The following is a 23,332-nucleotide window of genomic DNA, read 5'->3' on the forward strand; positions in this document are numbered from 1 at the left end:
GTGGGAAGGCGGCCCGGCGTCTCCAGCTGGCCTCAGTACTAAGGGCAGTCGCCGCTGAGCTCTTGATCTGGGTGCGGTGACTTTGTTGGGAGGGTCCCGTGCAGCCTCCGGTGCTTTGGATATCCGAAGGCTAGAGTACCTGAGCGTTCATCTGTAGCTTCCCGGAGCCCGGCTGTGGCTGTCTTGCCACAGCTCGAAATCTCGATCCAGCCACGGAGCACAGACACCACCACTCCACTCTTGCCCATGAAAGCTCGCGAATTTTCTTTATCGTTCCTCTTACGGAGGCATCCCGAACAGTAGGTAAAGCAGAAGCCAATCCAGGAACCATTCAGGTTCCTGGAGAAGACGTAATACATTCCAATGAAGTTTCTCAGCAAGGACCTCAAACTATTAAAATCACACACAGGAAATAATAGACTCAGAAAAGAAGATGATATAGTAAGGCTTGTGGTCGGGGACTGGAGACCTGTGAGCAATCAAGAGTCTGAACACCTGAGACTATTTAATCTGAACGGTTGGAGGAAAAGCACGGGTATAGTGACCAGGGTTTTAAAGATACAATAAGGACACTTGTCATATTTTCATATATATATTGCTTTCTGCTATATTGCTGTATCTTATGTAGTTGATATTGAAACTGGATATACACCAAAATCTGTGAGCTGTAACAGGAACAGATTTTTTTATTTACTATATACTCTGGGTTCTTGTTAACCTGAACGAAGGAGCAGCAGGCTGTAGGAACTCAGAAGCACTGAAAACGCCACCATACCTTTGAAAAGCACTTGGTAGTGTGTGATACAATTGTATTGCTAGCTTCCTCAGTGAACCTTTGTAAGCTGTGTCTTCGTGATGCCTGTCTTTGATAATACTGTGAGCAGCGAGTAACAACAATGGCAAATAGTACTGAGGGATTACTGGGTGAACTGCCGAATTCTCCAGGAAAGGAGTCCTTGGGTGAAGTAAAAGCTGCCGTGGCCATCCGACAAGTTCAAGTTGGAAGAGATGTTATCTAGCTCCACCTCCTATCGAGTTGGCTTGCTTTCTTTACCATACCTCGATAACACATATGGCTGCTAAGTTTTGCCAAGATATTTATTTAACCATGCTAACCTACCTGCTTAATCAGGGTGACCCTTTTCATAACCTTCAGTGAATGGCAGAAATGACTTAGCTTTTTATAGCTTTTGTTTGACAACTCACCTTTTTGGGGATTTCATGTCTTATTCTGATTCCATGAGTAGAAATACAGGCAGCTGGATTCAGCAAGCATTTTACTCCATTTTGTGGCCATTGACCTCTGACTACACTTGTAAACACAATGACTTCTTTACATCTAGGATGACAAACAAATTAAATCATCTGTGTTTAAAGCACACAAGTCACATCATGAAAAAGTGTAATGTATATGGGACAAGCCATTGTTTTGTTTTGCTTTCTGGCACAAGGTTTTATTCTGTAGCACAGACTTGCTCAGAATTCACTAGGTAAACGGGGCCTGGTGATGCACACCTTTAGTCCCAGCAGAAGCAGGTGGATCTCTGAGTTTGAGGGCAGCCTGGTCTACATAACAAGCTCCTGAGTGGCTAGGACTGCACAGGGAAGCCTGCCTTTAAAAACAAAGCAAAAAGTCTCACTGCATAGCCTAGGCTAGTTTCAAATTCATGCCAGTCCTCCTGCCTCAGCTTCCTGGGTGCTGGGATTGTAAATATGAGCCATTACGCCCAACTAGGGAAATGCTGTTTTTGCTTCTGAGTGAACGGGACAGTAATGTCATTCCAGTTTCTTTTCATAAGTTGTGGCTGTAGGACTGAATTATTTTGCCTTGTGACCCATGGACAAACCTAAGTAATCATGGAAGAACTGTTATCCTGGTTACCCAAGAGTGATTCAAGTATGATAAAGATTGCCACTAAAACCAGTGTATGTATTGACTGGGAAAGCCTAGTGAGACAAGAACTTACTGAAATTTTGCAGTGTCTGTTTAATATTATGTTAGGTATTCAGAACAGATGGTGACAAAAGACACCCACAACCTGGCTGGGGAGATGAGCCAAAGAGAGTTATGATCAGCATCAGGGCATAAGGAAGCTGAAATCCTGCGCACCCACCTTCAGGATTTAGGGAAGAGTTGTGAGCTGGTCGTGTGGAATGCAGGAATTGGATCTTGACAATAAATGGATTCATTTTTGATGATTAACCTAGGGTGTCCCAGTATCTGTTAGCCCAGTGGGCTACAGGGTCAGTCCTCTGCCCTAGAGACAGAGTGTGAGTTTATCTAACTAAGCACCCTTGGCAAAGGCTTGGCTCCTCCTCTTCTTTTTCTTTTTTCCTTTACAGGTTCTGTGTAGCCCAGACTGGCCTCAAATTTGAGGTTCTGATGCTTCAGCCTCCCAAGCAATGGGATTACAGGTGTGTCAACACCACAAAACACCTTAATCCAGCACTCAGGAGGCAGAGGCAGGTGGATCTCTGAGTTGGGGACAGCCAGGGCTACACAGGGAACCCTGTCTGGAAAGAAAGAAACACTTGGTTGTTATAAAACGCTTCGTTGTTAGCCTTTGTTCCATCGCTTTCTTTCACATTTCTACATTTTTACAAGTCAGCACATATGAATGAGACGTAGTTACAGGGAGGTTGCAGTGTCTTAGAAATTTCTGTAATGACCCTTAGTTCACTTAACCATAGGAATAGCGTGGCTGTGGATTGCCAGAAACCTTAACTTTGAGCAAAGGTTCATGCCAACTAAATAGTGGTGAATGCAGATTGGTTTATTTTTAGTTTCTGACCTCTTGTGTGTGTTCATGTGGGTATGGGCAGGGTGTTGAGCAGGGTTAGGAAGTGAGTTGTACAGACCAGTGAGTTTTTGTTTGTTTGGAAGGGTGTAGTGATGACATGAAGGGTGTGGGTCTCTAGTTCCAGCAGAGTACAAGCCTGACAAAGGAAGCTACTTGAGAACGGTTTCTTGAGATTGAGCTTCTGGCTGCTGTACCTTCTGGGCCCCTTCCTGTACTCTCCCAGTCACACCCCATTGTCGGAGGGTTCTGAGTACAAAGGACCCTCCTGTCTTGTTTCGTCTCCTGTTGAATTGGAAATGCACAGATAATGTCTTTAGCAGGTTCAGCATCATTTGTAAAGCTTTGTATCCCTCTAGTTTTCTCCCCATCCCATTTCTGACTAAGGGTAAGGAGGACTCTGTGTCAAGATAGAGAACTCTGAAGGAGTGGAACCTTAGGAATGAGGAAGGGCTTCAGAGCATAGACTTGAAGTTTACATAGAAATTCACTGAGAAGACAGCTGCAGGGATAGAAGCTGTCTTCTGAGTTTAAGCAGAAAAACCTCATGGTAGTAAACTAATACACATGTTACATGCAATCAACACTATTATGGAAGAGCAGGAGCACGTACTTAGGTTGTATGCAGTAAAAGGCAAACATATAGTGACCTGGCCTGAATATATTAGATTCAAAAGATGAGAGTTCATACCAGTTCTAAATGTGGTAGCTTATTTTATGCCTGTCACCCCAGTGGGCACTGGGGAGGCTAAGATCAGAGGGTTATGAGTTCAAGGCCAGAATAGATTGTATAGCATGATGCTATCTTTTGCTGACCACAGGGCTCCTCCGGTAAAGGTGCTTGCCACCACGCCTGATGTCCCAAGTTTGATTCCCAGAACCCACATGGTGGAAAAAGGATTGACTCTGATAAGTTGTCCTTTAATTTTCACATGTGGGCTGTGTGCAAACACATGTGAACATGTGTGTGCATACACATAACTATAATTTTTAAAACAAAAAGAGGTGGCTCAGCAGTTAAGAGCGCTTGCTGTCTTACAGAGGACCCAAGCTAATTCTCTGCACCCACATGTCAGTCACTATTATTTGTAACTTCCTTTTTTGGCCTCTGCTAGCATTAAGTACACACATGGTACACATATATACATTCTGGCAAAACACTCTTAAAAATAAATGTTACAATCTTAAACAAACAGCAGGAGCAGTAACCACCTGAACAAAACAAAAACCTCAATACAGAGAAACCCTGTCTCGTAAAACCAAAAAAAAAAAAAAAAAAAAAAAAGAGTTCAGACTTTGTAGTGTAAACTTTCAAATATACAGAAAGGTTGACAATAAAGGTTCACCAATACCCGTTCCTATTAATACATTTGTTGTTATAGTTTTGCCGTAGTTGTTTGATATGTTTATTTTCTGTTCATTAATCTGTTTATTTTGGTGTAAGGGATTGAACCTAATAGTCTGACTTTTGTGTATATTTAGAAAGGGATGTACCATTGAGATCTACCTCCAACTCTAGTTTTTTATTTTTGTTTTTGCTGTACTTTGTAACCCTGGTTGACCTGGTACTCACCAGCCAAGCTGGTATCAACTCACAGGACTTTACCCTCAGTTACTTTCATGCCTTGTGTAGGAAGAGGAAGACATGTAACTTGATAACTGCAGTACTGTCATCATTCCTAAGAAAGTACATAGTGATTTTCTGTTACCTACTGACCAGTAATACTGAAGTTTGCCCCATTCTGAGAAGATGCATTTTGTTTGTTGTTTGGTTCGCTTTGTTTTTTGTTGGGCTAGGGTTGGAAGCCATTCCTTAAGGTCCATTCCCTGCTTGTTTTAGAAAATCTCTTCTTGGTCTATTTTTTGTTGTTTTTTGAGATAGAGTTTCTCTGGATAGCCCTGGCTGTCCTGGAATTCACTCTGTAGATCAGGCTGGCCTCGAACTCAGATTTGCCAGCCTCCTGGCATTAAAGGCATGTGCCACCACTGCCCAGTGGTTTCCTTTCATTCTCAAGAGAAGAGGTTAAATCTTAAAGTCAGGGCATGAAGCATTAAAAAGAATGGCTTGAGGTGTAGGCTCAACTCTGCATTTTCTCCCAGAGCTGCTATTGCCTGCAGTTGTATGCTTTAATCCAGGTTGTCTTCTTCATTAAGACAGGATGAGAATGCTTTCACTTACCTTCTTCAACTCTTCATGTTTCCCCCTGCCAGGCCACCTTGGTGTTTCATGTCTGTGAAATACCTTCCATCCCTGAACATGAGGCAGAAATGATAGAGAGCGCTGGACTCAATGTTAGCGGGATCTTTTCAGTCTTCAGTATAAAATAGTTACTTGCCCATCAACAGAGTGGACTAGAGATTCACTTAAGACAGTCATAGTCTGTCTGTTCTAAGGGAAACTTAACTCCTGAGATTTCCTTTGGGTTTCCAAGGATGTTACAGTTACTGGAAACAGGTCCTGCCTTTATTCCTGGCAGTTCCAATACTTTTATGCACATGGCTTGTGTAGTTCTTTTAAGGGTAGATGAAACCCAATGTGGTGGTGCATGTGTGTAATACTAACAGTCTGGAGATTGAGGCAGGGTTGCAACTTTAAGGATAGCCTGTGCTATAGAATGAGTTCAAGGTCAGCTCTACACTATGGTACAATTTGGAGGTTGCTTTATATTCTTTGTCCCAGTGGATTTAGCACACTCTTTGTTTTATTGTTTTTTGGAGACAGGGTTTCTCTGTGTAGCCCTGGCTGTCTTTAAAACTCTCTCTGTAGACCAGGTCGGCCTGGATCTCAAGAGATCACCTGTCTCTGCCTTCCCAGTGCTAAGATTAAAGGTGTGTGTCACCACTACCAGGCACAAGGCAATTTATTTAATTTATTTTCTCCTTGTCCTTCTCACTCTGTAGACCAGGCTGGCCTCTATCTCAGAGATCTGCAGAGATCCACCTGTTTCTGCCTCCCAAGTTAGCAAGTTGTTATTTGCAAAGCTGTGTTTAATTTTATCATCACAACATTAGATCCAAAATATAGGTGATGGATTCCAGTAGCTTCTGAGGGCATCAGCACTCACTTGCATGGACCTAGAAACATAATAAAAAATAAGCATATTTTTAAAATATTCAACACCAGTATGAAAGATGAGATGGCTCAGCAGTTAAGAGCACTAGCTGCTCTTCCAGAGGACCCAATTTCAATTCTCAGCACCCATATGGCAGCTCACAACTGTCTGTAACTCCTGTTCTGAGGGATCTGGCACCCTCATAAAGATTTACATACAGACAACAACACCAGTGTACATAAAATAAAAAAAAACACATTATTAAAGAATAAAATTAAGCTATTGGATCTAAAGTATACAAATGAATGGTATTAGATGATATATTAAAGAAATGGAAAAATGTTGAGATGGTAAACATAGATTTATTTTTCAAGACTTTTTGGGAAATGTAGTTATTCTTTAACTGACTTAGTTAAAACTAAAGATTTTGTTACAAGAGTAGCCTTTGAGGCCACATGCCAGGCCTGGATAAATTGATCAGATTCCTAAAGAAAGCACCTGGGATGGCATGGTCAAGAAAGTGGAGAGAAGTTAGCATAGCAGTGTGAACTTGAGGCTCTCCTGAAGGGATGCTGACGTGATGTTACTAGTTCACTTGGTGTGCTTTCCAAACTCCGGGGCTTTGCCAAGCCTTTCCCCTTCGCCAGCATTCACATTCCCCCTGTGGTACCGTGAATGGAATTAGAATCTTTTTACCTGGCTGTCCTAAGTGTGGACGCTTTACAAAGAGCTGCTCCAAGCCTGCTTGGCTGGCAGCAGAGTGCCCACCTGAGGCCTTTAGCAGCCCTGCCCCTGCTTGCTCTTCCTGATGGGAGTGGTTGTGCCTCCTTAGCTGTCCTATTGTCTGCACACCTTAGTTCTTAGAGCTCCACCTCAAAGATGAAGCTAATTCCAAAGACGTCACGACTGCCCTGGTGTGTCTGTCCTCTCGTCTCTGCCCCATCCTTCACCTCCTGCCTTGTTTACTCTGTTTCATTGTTCTTAATGCAGCAAGTCCAGTCTTGTTGCTCGAGCTTCAGGAGGACAACTGCCAGAACCACACTTCCATTAATTAACCCCTAGTGCCTAACAGATGCAGCAGAGACAAAGTCTGAACCTGTTTCCTGCTTTGGGGCTGGAATCTTTTCTCCTGCAGTCACTGTTTCTTCTTGCCTCCAGTCTACAGAAGACTAAACTGTCTCCTAACAATGCCTTTTGCACGTACAGTGTTGTACACCTACAGTTACAAACTGCTTTTAGCTGAGCTTGTGCTGGAGGTCATGGGAGCAGTTATTCCCTGGAGCTGGAGTTACAGATGTTGCTAGCAACCTCACTGGGTTTTGGGAACTGAACACTCAGGTCCTCTGGAAGAGTGCTCTTAACCACTGAATTATGCCTTCAGCTCCTGTTGTTTTGTGGACAGATTCTTATTAATACCTCGTGTGTGTGTGTGTGTGTGTGTGTGTGTGTGTGTGTGTGTGTGTGTGTGTGTGTTGGAAATGATAAGCCTACTCTTCGTTTGGTTTGGTTTTCCCAGACAGGGTTTCTCTGTGTAGTCCTGGAACTCATTCTGTAGACCAGGCTGTCCTTGAACTCACAGAGATCTCCTGCCTCTGTCTCCCAAGTGCTGAGATTAAAAGTCCTTCACCACAACAGCCTGGCTGCCTACTCTTCGTTTTCAGAGCCGGTTTTCATTGCTTTTGATTTAGTTTCCTTTCCAACTCTTCCTACTCTTTAGTTTGTGTGTGTGTGTGTGTGTGTGTGTGTGTGGGCGTGTGTGTGTGTGTGTGTGTGTGTGTGTGTGTGTGTGTGTTTTGTTTGTTTGTTTTTGAGACAGGGTTTCTCTGTATTGTTTTGGAAGCTGTCCTGGAACTAGCTCTGTAGACCAGCTGGCCTCGAACTCACAGAGATCCGTCTGCCTCTGCCTCCCTAGTGCTGGCATTAAAGGTGTGCGCCACCAATACCCGGCTTGTTTTTTGTTTTTAATTTGCTGTTTTTACGTTCTAGAAACAGTTGCACAGCTCCCCATCTCCTTCACACTGAAGCATGTGATGGGCTGTGGGTGTAGTGTGAATGCATGTCTCCTTCTTCAGTTGGGACTAATTTTGTTCTTTTTAGTTTCTCACAGTCAGATCACACGCCTGTACAGCCGGTTCACCAGCCTGGACAAAGGAGAGAATGGGACTCTCAGGTGAGCACTTCCTTTTCCCTCCCAGAAACCAGGAACTCCCTAGCAGCTGTCTTTATTCCAAGGGTAGGTTTGGAGGACAACAACCATTTTGGCCTTGGTGTCTATGGATCATTAGTCCACCGAGGAATTAAATAAGCAGAACAATGATGCTAATTCATGGCCAGGCTTTTGCTGCTTCATACCAACTCCCTCTATATTCAGGTGACTACTGTTCTAGTCCTAGAAAGTTTTGTTTGGTGTTGTTGTTTTTCGAGACAGGGCTTTTCTGTGTAGCACTGGCTGTCCAAGAACTTGCTTTGTAGATCAGTCTGGCCTTGAACTCGGAGAGTTCCACCTCCCTCTGCCTCCCAAGTGCTGGGATTAAAAGCTTGTAGCTGAACTTTTTTTTTCTTTTTTTTAGATTCCTGCTCTCTTCATAAACATTTTCCCATGGCTCTTCCAAATACACTATTTTGTCTTATTTTTCAATTGTATTTATTTTTATTTTACGTATGTTTTTGCTTTGCCATGGGTGTCAGGTTCCCTGGAACTGGAATCACAGACAGTTGTGAGATGCCATGTGGGTACTGGGAATTGAACCCTGGTCCTCTGGAAGGGCAGTCACTGCTCTTAACCACTGAGCCATCCCTCCAGCCCAGCACATTGGTTTTTATAAAACTGACCCATCCTTGGGTCTATCATGTTCCAACACATAACTTTAGGGAACATGACATTAATATAAAGTTAGACTAGGTAGTGAGCATTTTGTCTAGATCACTGGTTCTCATCTGAAGGCTGGTTTACCATCCAGGGACAGATTGTCTAAAAGCATTTTTGATAGTCATGATTGGGAAATGCTGCTGAGATGTAGCCAGCTATCCTTTAGTAGCACCTTGACCAAGAATTATGCTACACTAGGACTGCAGAGTTGTCCCAAGGGTTAAGAGCACATATGTTTTTGCAGAGAACCTGAGTTCTGTTCCAACTCCCACATAAGGCTGCTTACAACTGCCTGTGTCTATAGCTGCAGAGTATTCAATATCCTTCACTGGCCATCTGTGAATTAAGACTAGAGATGAGCCAGGCAGTGGTGGCAAATGCCTTTAATCACATCACTTATGAGGCAGAGGCAGGCAGATCTCAGTGAGTTCAAGGCCAGCCTGGCCTACAATGCAAGTTCCAGGACAGGCTCCAAAGCTACACAGAGAAACCCTGTCTTGAAAAACAAAACAAAACAAAAAAAAACTCGAGATGAGCCAGGCTTGGTGTTGAACATCAGTAATTCCCACTTGGGAGGTTGAGGCAGCCTGGGGTTCACTATGTAGCTATTACATAGTAAGGCCCTAGCTTTAAAAACAAGTAAGCAAAAACACAATTGGTATTGAAAGACAGGATGTAAGTCCTTATGACATTGGAAATCCATGTTTAGGTCCCATCATAGAGTCTGAACTGATATGGAGGATTGTATACCCACTACTTGATACTTGTTATTTATAGGTATGTGCTTTCAGCTAAAACTAAGCTATTGAAATGAATCATAGAACTTAAATAAACCTTTGTTTTCATGTAAAAGTGAGAATTTTTTAATATATTGTATTTTTATTTAATGTCATTGGTGTTTTGCTTGCATGTGTGTCTGTGTGAGTGTGTCAGAAGCCCTGGAACTGGAGTTATAGACAGGTGTGAGCTACCATGTGGGTGCTAGGAATTGAACCTACGTCCTCTGGAAGAGCAATCAGTGCTCTTAACTGCTAAGCCATCCCTCTAGCCCCAAGGATTGTTTTTTAACCTCTTGTTCAACAAAAGGAAGTACATTTTGCTGAGCAGGTAGACTTTTGTATTATAGGACAAATTATGTAATAATTTTTGATGAATTAACAGTCCAGACACTAGCAATCTTCTTTATCATCTTAATCAGTTATGAATGGCTATTTTCATTCATTCATTGGTAACAAAATTCAGTTTCCTAGATGATCAAGGAAGATTAAATCCAGTATTGTCCCAGTGCTTTATACTCAGTCCACTAGGTCAGTTTCCACCTGTTACCAGATGTGGTGGAGAGGAATTAGCTCAGTTAATCAGCACCAGGTAAAGATTAAACCACTCCTGGAAGAGTATGAAAACACCTGAGTGCAATAGCAATGTTTCGTATTCTTTCATTAGTGTTTACTGTTAGGGGAGTAGAGACATGTGCCTGTTGTTTTCTGTTAATATACTTCTTGGAAGCAGGCATGAGATCTATTCAAGTTTCTAGAGTTTCTAACTTATTTCTTTACATTTATTTACTGTGTATGTGGGTAGTAGGTGTTGGAGGGGATGTGTACTGGAGTTAAAGGCCAACTTGTGGGAGTCTTGTTCTCTTTTTCTACCATGTGGGCTCCGAGGATTGAAGTGGCAGTATAAGTCTAGGTAGTAAGCCAGTTGTGAGCTGCCATGTTGGTGCTGGGAATTGAACCTAGGTCCTCTGCTGGGCCATCTGTGCAGTCCTTTTCCACCCCCGTCCCCATACTAACATCTTGTATGTACTTTGTTATATTTCCTATAACAAAGACTTAAATCAACATGGGAAAAATGAGGGCTGAGACTATAGCTCAGTTAGTAGAATATTTGCTTAGCACCCATAAAGCCCCAATTTTATCCCCAGTACCTCACAACTGGGTCTGGCCATACATACTTGCACTTAGCAGATAGAGGCAAAAGGATTGGAAGTTCATCTTTGGCTACATAGGAAGTTCAAGGGCAGCCAGTGGTATCTGACATGCCATTTCTAAATAAATAAGGCCTGAAAGAAGGTTCAATGATTGACAGCAATGGCTGCTCTTCCAGAGGACTTGGGTTTAATTCCCAGCACCCACATGACAGCTCACAACTGTCTGTAACTCAAATTCCAGGGGATCTGACACCTCACACAGACATATATGCAGGCAAAACACTAATGCACATTACAAAAAAATTAAAAATAATTAAAAACTTTATTTTGTGGGGTATGGGAGCAACAGCCTGTAATTCTAACACATGTGAGGTAGATTTAGGAAGATCAAGAAGCCAGGCATTTAAGCCCAGCACTCAGGAGGCAGAAGCAGGCAGATCTCTGTGAGTTTGAGGCCATCCTGGTCTACAGAGTGAGTTTTAGGACAGCCAGGGCTATATAGAGAGATCCCCCCCCAACAAAAAAGAAAAGAAAGGGCAAGGGGCTTGTAAATTGGCTCAGTGGTTAAGAACACTAACTACACTTCCAGAGGATCCAGACTCCATTCCCAGCACCCACAGGGTAATTCAGTCATCTGTAACACCAGTTTCATGGCATCTGACACCCTCTTCTGGCCTTCTCAGGCACTAGGTATACACATGGTACACAGACATACATGCAGGCAAAACACCCATACACATAAAATAAGATAATTTTAAAAATTAGTATTTTGATGCAGCACTATCTTGTTATTGTCTATATTAAATGTGTCTACATTCTATATAGTTGATGTGATATGCTTTACAGCAATTTTTCTAGTCTAAAATCATGTATAGTGTTTATAATTTATTTCTTGGGTTTTTTGTTTGTTTTACATTTATTTATTGGTATGTATATATGTTTGTGTGTAGAGGTGTTACACCTAGCAACTGGAGAGACAGGATCTGAGCTGGGACCCCCTGGGTTAAGAGAGGTGTCCCTCCTCTTCCCTGAACTCAAGGAGTGCGGCCATATTGGGCCTCCTTTTTGAGTCCAAACCTTGGAGTCAAAGCCTTACCTGCTTCTGGAGGACTCTGACTCTGCCTATTGGACATTTATATCCCGTTCCTCAGTGGTACATCTTGGTGGGGCCTCCAAAAGTTCCGCCTAGCCCATTAAGTGCTATGTGGAAGGAGATAGACAACACTTATAGGTTCCAATGATTTTATTAAATTGCCACATAAGCAGGTGACTAATCAATCAGGGTTGCAGGACAAGGACTTGGAAACCTTGTTTCTCCTGAAAGCCCAGAGCAGGGGCAGAAATAGGGTTTATAAGCCCCAGAATTACAAATATTTGTTGCTAAGTTACAGTTAACAATTTTCACCAATCAGGGTTTAGAGATTAGAGGCTTCCTTGAATGTTCCACCATTGCCAACTCACATACAATGCAAGCCTTTCAGTCCAACTAGATACGTTGTTCCTTTTAGTGTTAGGAATAGCCATAATGCTTCTAGAGAACTAAAGATGCAGAACAACTATTTCTGTGGTTTAGAGAGGAGGTTGTGCTGTGGGATAACCCTTCTGTAAGCCGTGAATGAGTATGTGCTGCTCTCATTGGTTGATAATTAAAGCTGCTTTGACTTATAGCAAGGCAGAATATAGCTATGTGGGAAAGCCAAACTGAATACAGGGAGAAAGAAGGGTGAAAAGACACAAGCCAGCTACCCAAGAAACAAGATGTCAACCGACCAGTAAAAACCATGGCCATGTGTGGCAATACATAGATTAATACAAACGGGTTCGTTTAAATGTAAGAGCTAGTTAGTAATAAGCCTGAACTATAGGCCTTGTAATTAATATTAAGCCTCTGAGTGATTATTTAGAAGGGTTTCCGGGACAGGGTAGAACAGAGAAACCTCTGTTTATAAGGTTGGTGAGCCATTGGAAAGTTCTCAGCTCGCCTAGGACTTGGGAACCTGAACTTTATTTCACCCTACAGGCAAAATGTAGTCTAAAGTCAAAATAACAGTACTTAGGCCAAGGTGCTTTTTCCTGCTCCCTTCAGAGGTCAGAAGACAACTTGAAAAAATGGACTCTCTAGGGACTAGAGAGATGACTCAGCAATTAAGAGCAGTTGTTGCTCTTGCAGAGAACCTGGGTTGTAATCCCAGCACCCAATTGGTGGATCATAACCATTTGTGACTCCAATTCCTTGGGATCTAGTGCCCTCTTTTGACCTCCCCAGGTACCAGGCTTGCAAGTGGTACACATACATAAACATAGTAAAACACTTATAAAGTAAAACAAATGAACCTAGAAAGAATTGGCTCTCCCCAATACCATGTGGGTACTGGGGTAAACCTAGTCTTAATGGCAAAAGCCCTATCTGGTAAATCATCTCTTGTATATTTGGTTTTTACTGCTCTTACCACCCCCACATGGTATATGTGTGCGCCTGTGTATATGCATGTATGGATGTGCATACACTTATGTATATGTGGGTATAGAATTCATAGGTCTTCTTCACTCTATTTTTAAATTTATTTTTTATACAGGGTTCTCACTACTTAGCCTTGGCTGGCCTGGAACTCACTATGTAGACCAGGCTGGCCTCAAACTCTGAGAGCTGCATGTCTTTGCCTCAACATCCTTAGTACTGGTATTAAGACATGAGCTACCTGGCCCAACCAATGTTAATTTTTGAGACAAGGTCTCGCTAAATCTAGAGTTCATCAATTCTGCTGACCTAACCGGCCAGTGAGTTCCAGGAGTCTGCCTGTCCCCACCTCTCCAGTGTGGGGGTTACAGATGTGTGCAGCCACATCTAGCCACATTTATGCATGAGTGCTGAGGATCTGAACTCAGGTTCTTAGGCTTGTATGGCAAGTACTTTACTGACCAATGGAGCCATCTTACTAGCCCCTATTCTTTTGTTTTGTTTTTTGAGACAGGTCACATGTATCCCTGGCTGTCCTTAAATTTGTTTGTTTGGGGTTTTTTCAAGACAGGGTTTCTCTGCAGCTTTGGAGCCTATCCTGGAACTCTCTCTGTAGACCAGGCTGGCCTTGAGTTCAGAGATCCACCTGCCTCTGCCTTCTGAGTGCTGGGACTAGAGGTGTGGGCCTCCACAGCCAGCTCTGCCCTTATGTTTATTACATAACCAGGGGCGACTTAGACCTTCTGATCCTCCTACCTCTACCTTCCTTGTTGCAACTTCAGACATGTGCCATTTTGCCTGATTTATGTGGTGCTAGGATTGAACCCATGATTTCTTTCATGATGTACAAGCACTCAGCAACTGGGCTGCATCCCCAAGCCTAGTCTTAAATTCTCCAGTCTCTTGCTCTGTAACAGTCTTCTACTGGGTTTGTGCTTGGGATAGAACCTGGGGCCTTCACTTGCTGAGCATGTGCTCTCTTACTGATGGAAGCCCAGCTTTCCTTCTCTGTCCACCATGACACTGATACTATTGAAGAGTAAACCATGACCAGTTTTGTATTCCTCACATAAGACAGCATCGAAGTTTTAGAGAAATACTGAGCAGTTTTTGAGGCAGTAGTATTCAAAAAGTTTAATATGGGCTGGATGTAGCACATGCCTGTAATCCCAGGACTCAGAGGCTGAGGCAGGAAAATCATGTGTTCAGGCTGGCCTGCACTACAGAGTTCAATTCAAGGCCAACCTTGGCTACCATACAATAATAATAATAACAACAATAACAATAATAATAATACCTTAATAATAACAACAATATAGGAAAGTTTTAACAAAGAAAACAATTTTGATTTAGATTTAAACCATTTCTATATTTCTGCCCTTTAGTTGGGGCAAGGACAAGTTGTGTCTCTGATTCAATTTCTTCTGCTCAACAAGGGCACAGATAAAGTATGATATGAAAAAAGACAGTGATACTGTATCAAGTTGGAGCAGCACATGATGTTTGTATAATAAATGGTATCACAGCCTCCATGCTATATGAAGTTGACTGCCCTGACCATGTTCAAGGTTAAGTCTCTAGTTCTTGTCTGTGAAAGGATTCTTTCCCCTTTTTTCCTTCCTTTCCTTCCCTTTCCTTCCTTCCTTCCTTCCTTCCTTCCTTCCTTCCTTCCTTCCTTTTTTCTTTCCTTTTTTTTTTCTTTTTTTTGGTTAGTTTCTTGGGAAACTATGAGAGGGTCTCACTCTGTAGTTCAAACTGTACTAGAACTCACTTATAGTTCAGACTGGCCTCCAAGTTCTGGGACCATAGGGGTGAGCCACTGTGCCCTGTAGTTCTATAGTTTTGTTTTGTATTTTTCCTTGAGTGGAAACATCTCAAGAATTTCTTGCATTTTGCCGCACACCTTTAATCCCAGCACTGGGGAGACAGAGGCAGGTGGATCTCTGAGTTCAAGGCAAGCCTGGTCTACATAGTGAGTTCCAGGACAGCCAATCCTTTTACACAGAGAAACCCTGTCTTGAAAATAAGGGAAGGAAGGAAGGAAGGAAGGAAGAAAGGAAGAAAGGGAGGGAGGGATTCTTGTATTTCATGTGTTTTAGATCTTCCCAAGCAGTGTCTTCAGGCTCCTCCAATTGAATGCCCCTACATTCAAGTTCTGTGGTAGATGATTGTGTCTATTTGCTGTTCACAGCACCAAACTAAATAACTACAAAATGGGGGCTAGAGAGATGGTTCAGTGGTTAGGACTTGGGTTCAATTCCCAGCACCAACGTGGCAGCTCACAACTGTCTATAACTCCAAGATCTGACAATCACACACAGACACACATGCAGGCAAAACACCAACATACATAAAATAAGAATAAATAATTTTTTTTAAAAAATGACTATAAAATCAGCCAGGCGGTGGGGGCGCATGCATTAAGTCCCAGCACTTGGGAGACAGAGGCAGGTGGATCTCTGTGAGTTCGAGGCCAGGCTGGACCGACAGCCTCCAAAACAATACAGAGAAACCCTGTCTTGTAAAACCAAAAAAAAAAAAAAAAAAAAAAAATCAACTAAGGAGCAGCTTACTTTTACTCATTGTTTGGTTTATTGACATGACCTGTTTGCTGAATTTGCCACAGAAATAATTCCAGGAAGCAATATTCTTATTGGTTTATACTTTGTTGGATTTAAAGGAGTTCATACCAAAGATCTTTAGCTTAAGGTGATTCTCTTGGCAGCCGGGAAGATTTCCAGAGGATTCCAGAACTTGCCATCAACCCACTGGGGGACCGCATCATCAATGCCTTCTTTTCAGAGGGGTGAGTTGGAATGGGTGTTGTTTTTGGGCCGCCCTTTTTTTGGCTCCTTCCTTTGTTGTCTTGCCTACATTAATTGCTAATGTAGAATAATTATAGTAGTGATAATAACAACAATGTAGAATAGAATAATGTTAGTTGTCATCTCAGATCATGGTTGTCCCTAATTATCTCCTGTGTTCCAGTCTCCTTGATTTTTTTCTGTTTCCTTTTGTGTCCGTATATGCACCACCTGTATGGTGCCATCAGAGAGTATTAGATCTGCTGGAAAGGGAATTGTGGATGATTGTGAGCTGCCATGTTGGTGCTAGAAGTCAAATTCCATTCTCCGCAAGAAACATGCATGCTCTGAACCACTTAGACCTCTACTATAATTTCCTGTTTTACGTTTTTGGATGTTAAAAATGAAGCCTAGCACAGAATTGACAGCACACAACACATTATTGGCTGTTGGGCAATGCAGTCTGTGTTTGTGGTCATTTGCCTCTCCCTTGATACCTCCTCCCCTCCAAGCTGTTTCTGTTTTGTTTTTTTCCCTTCGTTTCTGAGATAGGAGCTCTCACTGTATAGTCCTAGCTGATCTGGAACTCATTATATGGACCAGGCAGGCCTTATACTCACAAAGTTCTACACACCTCCTCCTCCTGAGTTCTGATATTAAAGGTATGCCCTTCCATACACCTGCTTTTTCTTTTCTTTTCTTTTTTGGGTGGGGCTAAGGATCAAGTGTATGTATTGATGTATGCTAGACAAATGCTTTACCACTGAGCCATTTCTCTAGCTCCCTACTCACATACTCATAGACATTCCCTTCTTTTTCCTCCTTCCCTTCCATATATACGAGTTTATATATATAAATATATATATATATGCACACATATTCTTTTTCAACATTATATATTACATAAATGTGTGCCTGTTCACATAATCATATTTTTTAACCGTTTGAGGGTAAATTGCATCCATTTACCTCTGAATGTTTCAGTATATGTCCGTTCAGAATTATCCTTTCTAAAACTTAATAGTGATCAGCTACAGAGGTGGATGATAGTATATGCCTGTAATCGGACCATTTGGGAGGTAGATTGCTTCCAGTTTGAAGATAGCCTGGGTTGTGGAGCAAGACTTTGTCTCAAAAACAGAAGAAGAAGAAGAAGATGATGATGATGATGATGATACTGTAGTGCTATGAATTGAGAGCAAAGGAATTTGTTGTTGAGATGATGGTGTCTGTTTTAGTTACTGTTTCTGTTGCTGCGATAAAGTACTATGACCAAAAGCAACTGAGGGAGGAAAGGGTTTATTACAGCTTACAATTCTAAATCACAGTCCATCTTCAAAGGAGGTCAGGAGAGGAACTCAAGGTTAGAACCTGAAGGCAGGGACTGAAGTAGAGCCATGGAGGAGTTCTGCTTACTAATTTGCTCCCATGGCTTACTCAGCCTTCCCCACCTCACCCCTACCCCAAGACAGGGTTTTTCTGGAGATCCCTACTGTATATCCCTACTGGAACTCTGTGTGTAGACCAAACTGGCCTTGAACTCAGAGTTCCTCCTGCCTCAGCCTCTGAAAGAGTGAACCACCATCAAGGACCATTGGCCCAGGGGTAGTACCACCTTCAATGTGCTGGGTCCTCCCATATCAATCACTAATTTTAAAAATACCTAGAAAGTATGCCTATAGGCCAGTCTAGGTTCTTTCTTCCCAAATGATTCTAGACTATGTCAAGTTGATATAAGAACTAGCCAACACACACCCCACACACAGTCCATGGTGTCCATAGTTATACATGGCAGCAAAACAGCCATACACATAAAAGTTTCTTTTTAATTGACTAACAAAACTCAGGGCCAGTTAGATCAGGAAAGGTGGCAGGAATCCAGTCAGACCAAGACATACTCAACTGGAATCCAGTCAGACCAAGACATACTCAGTTCAGAGTCCTGTTGAACCTTCCCTTTGTGCTCCTTCCCTTTGGCCTCTCTTGCCTCCTGAACCACTGTTACATGTGCTTTGAGAGCCTCAGAGCGCTGCACCGTGTCAGACAGAGTTTTACAGATGTTTATACACAAACCATTTGCAATGGAAAGTGAATTCACTAGACTCATTTTATCAGCTGCTTTTTCAGAGCTGCTTAGTTACCATCAGTTGCTTGGAGAAACATCTTGTAGAAATCTTTTTCTTCTTGTTTTTATTTTTAACATTTATTTATTTTGTGTGGATGTAAATTAGAGGACAACTTTCGGGGGTTAGTTCTCCTCTGTACCACCTGGATTCTGGGGAATATGCTCAGCTCATCAGGCTTGGCAAGAGCCTGTCCCCACGGAGTCATCTCGTCAGCCTGGAAGTCTGTTTTGAAAGTCAAAGCTGTGTTTCCTCTGACTCTGGTGACCCACCTTCTCTAGTCTGCCACTAAGAGTGCCGTGGCCTCTGTGGCCAGGCTTAGGCACCTGAGCCGCTGCTCCCTGCTCCTCTGAGACACGGCCACTTGGCTCCCAGGCTTTTATTTTTCCTGTCTTAAAGAGGGAGAGTTTTTCTGTTCTTTTTTGTTTTCTTTTCTTCAGATTGAAATTGATAATAGAACAGTGGTGTTTCATTCTCGGTTACGTGCACATTGTGCTAATAACATTACCCCAGGCCCCCATCCTGGGTACATGGTTCAAGTGTTACTCCATATTGCTTGGTTTCTCAGAGCTTACATTTTGTTGCAGATACTATCCTCCTCCACCAGGAATGTGCCTACATGAAAGAATCAAAGGTCACCCTTTTGAGCTAGCCTTACCTTGACCTCTCCCATTAGTAGGTCTCTGAACTGTGTCTACCTGTCACATCTACACTAGGAGACCAGGGTGTCTTTTTTTTTAAACTCTTTTATTTTTCAAACCTGGTCACTTTGCAGTACATAATGAACTCAAATTCAAGATCCTTGCGGGGGGGTGCACGCCTTTAATCCCAACACCTGGGAGGCAGAGGCAGGCGGATCTTCTTGAGTTCGAGGCCGGGCTGGACCGACAGCCTCCAAAACAATACAGAGAAACCCTGTCTCCTAAAAACCAAAAAAAAAAAAAAAAAAAAAAAAATCAAGATCCTCCTACTGCTGCCTCCTAAATGTTGGGGTTACCCAGCTGAGGCTGGGATTTTGTTTTGTTTTTGTTTTTGTTTTTCAAGACAGTGTTTCTCTATGGCTTTGAAGCCTGTCCTAGAACTCCCTCTGTAGACCAGGCTGGTCTCGAACTCACAGAGATCTTCCTGTCTCTGCCTCCCAAGTGCTGTGATTAAAGGTGAGTGCCACCCCCCAGCTTGTTTTTGTTTTTTGACTCAGGTTCTCACACTGTGTAGATTTGGGTGGCCTGGAACTATGTAGACCAGGCTAGCCTTGAATTTATAGAGATCTACCTGTCTCTGTCTCCAAGGGCTAAGATTAAAGGCAGGTGCCATGATGCCTGGCAGGATTTTTTTTTAAGGTAGCTCTGGGAAGCAGGCCACATGAGACTGATATGATTGTCTAAAGTAAACAAGTCACATGGGTCACCCTTTAACTGTTAAAAATTCATTTAGTCAATTTTAGAATTATTTCCTTGGGGTGTGTGTGTGTGTGTGTGTGTGTGTGTGTGTGATAGGCATGCATGCATGGAGTCAGACTTCAGGAGTCATTTCTCTCTTTCCACTGTGTAGGTTTTTGAGGATTAAACTCAGTCATCAGACTTAGCAGCAAACTAAGTCAGTTTTATGTGATACTGGGATTTAAGCATCGGTCTCATAAATGGTAGGCAAATACTCTACTAACTAAGCTACATCCCTAGCCCTTTGTTGTTGTTGCTGTTTTGTTTTTGTTTTTCAGATTTTTTTTTTTTTGGTTTTTTTGGTTTTTTTTTTTTTTTCGAGACAGGGTTTCTCTGTGGCTTTGCAGATTTTTTGAGACAAAGTATTGCTTGATTCCTTGGCTGGCTTTAGTACTCTTATGTGCCCTAAAGCCAACTTAAACTCTAAGGAATCCTCTTGTCTCTGACTCCTGGGTGCTGGGATTGCAGATTCCATTGCCATGCATTACTGCAATGTTGATATTTACTGCAGCTTCTTATTTTTTTTATATGGATTAAAAAAGCCAGGCAGTGGTATGTATGTCTGTAACTTCAGCACTTGGGAGGCAGAGGCAGGAGTATTGTCAAAATTAAGGTCATCCTGGTATACACAGTAAATCTCAGGCCAACCAGGATTACATGGTTAGATCCTGTTTCAACAAAACAAAGTATAGGGCTGGAAAGATAGCTAATCAGCTAAAAACACTGGCTGTTTTTCTAGAGGACCCACGTTAGATTCCCAGCCACACATGGAAGCTCACAACTGGCAATAACTCCTGTTCAGGGAATTGGATGCTCTTTTCTGACATCCACAGGCCCCAGGCATGCAGACAACATATCCATACACATAAAATACAAGTTGTTTTAGGAAGGAAAGCTGGATCTATATAGCTCAGTGGTATAGTGCTTGCCTAGTATAGCTGAAGACCCGTGTTTGATCCCTAGCACTAGAAGATGAAGAGAAGGAGGAAAACATAGCAAAGTTACTGGGCATGTTTCCTTATACCTATTACCCTAGCACTTGGGAAGCCAAAACAGGACTGCTGAGAACAAAGCCAAGCTTGCTACCATGTCAGACTGTCTCAGAACAAGTAAACAAAAAAGCACGGTTTCTTAGAATATCTTTAGGTGTACCTTACTATACTAACATATGGACTGTTCCAGAGTTCAAAGCAAAAAGAGATTATTCTTGGTGTTACTGGCCCTTCTCTACATCCAATTTTTGGAAAAGATATATAAGTAAATTCAGTTGATAACTCTCACCATAGCCAACTGCTTTCCTTCTTTCAGCCTAGTTAATCATTTAATAAATGTGAATAATATACCACTTCACACAATTGGGGTGAGGCTTCTAGGAGGCAGATGTATAAGCCCTGAGGTACAATGCATGCATATGGAAAGAAAGTTGTAAATGGACTTTCAGGCTCCTCAGGCTCGGTGTTGACCATTTCTTGAGTTCATAAGAAACAGTCACCATGAGTCAGTATAGTTGAGAGGCAGAGTGCTTACCTAGCTGTGGAAGACCTTAAATTTGATCTCTAAACACTGCAAAAAGACAAAACATACAAACAGAAGAGCCCACCCTGATTAACATGGTGTTCTATTCTGTTTCCTAATCAGAGAGGACCAGGTAAACTTCCGAGGATTCATGAGAACATTGGCTCATTTCCGACCCATTGAGGATAACGAAAAGAGCAAAGATGTGAATGGACCTGAACCACTCAACAGCCGAAGCAACAAACTGCATTGTAAGGAGCATCAGTTGTGTGACTTAACATATTTCCTCCTCTCCCCAAATCATCTGTGTGCTCTTTTACTCTTTCAACATTTGTAAAAGCAGAGTGCCAAGTGGTCAGACTGTGGAGCTAAGCTGAGTTGGAATTCCTGGTTTACCATTTTTTCCACATGACACTTGGGACAGGTTACCTGAGATCTTTGGACTGCAGTTTTCTCTTATGTAAAATGAGATATTAAGGGATTTTATAGATCATTTCCATAGCTCATTATGGGATTTTGGTTGCTGTTAGAGACAGTATCACATGTTTCCTAGTCTAGCCTCAGACTTACTACATAGCTATGGCTTGCTTGAATTCCTGATTCCATTGTCTACACCTCCCATGTGCTGAAATTACTGGCATATACCACCACAACTTATTTTTGAGGTGCTTGGGGTAGTGCCCAAGGCATAAAGTGTGCCAGACAAGTACTGTTACTACTGAGCCACATCTGTTGTTCCCATTAAGAAATTCTTCCTGTTTTGAGAATTAATATATGTCTAGTGCTTCAAACAGTACCTTGTATATACTAGTATTGTACCTGGTATTTATAGTTCATTATCTCTTGTAGGCCAGGCACTATAGAAGGTACTTGAGTGACGACTGGGAGCAAGGTCCCAGGCTCTGCCAATAAGAGATAATATTGGTCCTCCATGTATTCTAGAATTTGGTAGATTATGGATTTGACTGAAGTTCCAGTAAGCGAGAGGCAATGTTTAATTTTCTGTGCCTGTTACCTCTTGCCTCCTTTCTTTAAATACTTACTAGATTTCCTTCTGCCCTTGTTGGGTCATGGACTATTGCCCAATCCCTTACAACACTTTTCCAGGAAGTTGAAGTTGAAATTCTACTTTTCCTTCAACACAAGTTGATGTTGAAATTATATGAAACTGATTGATCCCAACCCTGCCTTGAAAGAGTACATGGTGCTGCCTGGGAGTTTATGAAGCCTCAGATTAAATGGATGATTTAAAGATACTAGAAGATCTTTAACTATTAGAACATACACAAGTAAGTTAGATGACATAATGCTACATTTCATATACTTGACAAGTGCCTCAAGAAGCTTTAGTTTGTGGCTGTTGGTCTTTGCTCATCTTCTTGGAGGGCTGTGAGTCCCCTTTTGTTGGCATTTATGGCACAGTTCGAGAATCGCTGAAGTGAATCTTGTTACTTAGGCCAGAGAATATTTTTGAACAAAAGTACTAAAATACTGTTGAACTCTACCACAGCATTATGGTGCTTGACAAACAGAAAATTTCAATAGAAAAAGATGGCTACAGACGACAGAATTCTGTGAATTATCCTCATGTTTATTATAGACTGCACTAGTGAGCTGCATTTTCTCCTTTCAAGACCAAGTACTGCTTGCTTCATACAAAGCCTTCTGTCTGTGGGTTGGTAGTGTTGTTATCTAGTAAGTTCTTTTTAATTGTTTAATTGTAGTCCAGGCGTGGTCTGGAACTCAGTGTGTAATCCAGGCACGTCTCAAACGTGGGACAGTCCTCCCCTCTGCCTCCTGAGTGCTACCACATCCAGCTTTGATAGTGTTTTAGCACATTTCTACTATATGCCTATCTGATCTTGATACTGTACAGTAAAAATTTGTTTGCCATACTTGAGACAAGGAGTTAATGAATAATTGGGAAAAATCAATTGTAGCATAGAATCCTAGAAAAGTATACATGGTTTAACATTTTCTTTTACTTTAACCTACTTAAGCATTCATTCTCTTTGTAGTCTTAATGGCGGTGAGCCAGTAGTTTTCTTTTTCTCTCTTGATCTTTCTTCTTTTCTCTCTCTTTGTTTCTTCCTTTCTTTCTCTCTTCTTCCTCTCCTCTCTCTTCTTTCTTTCAATCCACCTGCCTCTGCCTCCCTAGTGCTGGAATTAAAGGTGTGTGCCACCATAACCCAACAGTAGTTGCTTTCTTTTTCTTTGAGACAAGGTCTCACTATGTAGCTCCTGCTGTCCTTGAACTTGATGTGTAGACTGGGCTGTCCTGTAGACAGGAAACTCAGCCTGCTGGTGGTGGTGGTGGTGGTGGTGGTGGTGGTGGTGGTGGTG

The 23,332-nt window shown here is 42.2% G+C and overlaps 1 protein-coding gene across 1 annotated transcript in view; it reads left to right on the forward strand.

Moving 5' to 3' along the window:
• Chp1 (calcineurin like EF-hand protein 1) overlaps positions 1–23,332 on the forward strand; it is a 32,399-nt gene that overhangs the window by 225 nt on the left and 8,842 nt on the right. The window contains exons 2-4 of the mRNA XM_005064719.4: positions 7,949–8,021; positions 15,834–15,914; positions 21,113–21,240. Coding sequence (XP_005064776.1) covers positions 7,949–8,021; positions 15,834–15,914; positions 21,113–21,240 — 282 coding nt within the window. The remainder of the gene's footprint in view (positions 1–7,948; positions 8,022–15,833; positions 15,915–21,112; positions 21,241–23,332) is intronic.

This window comes from Mesocricetus auratus, unplaced genomic scaffold, assembly GCF_017639785.1.
Source record: "Mesocricetus auratus isolate SY011 unplaced genomic scaffold, BCM_Maur_2.0 Super-Scaffold_100004, whole genome shotgun sequence".
In the NCBI taxonomy this organism is placed as follows: domain Eukaryota; kingdom Metazoa; phylum Chordata; class Mammalia; order Rodentia; family Cricetidae; genus Mesocricetus; species Mesocricetus auratus.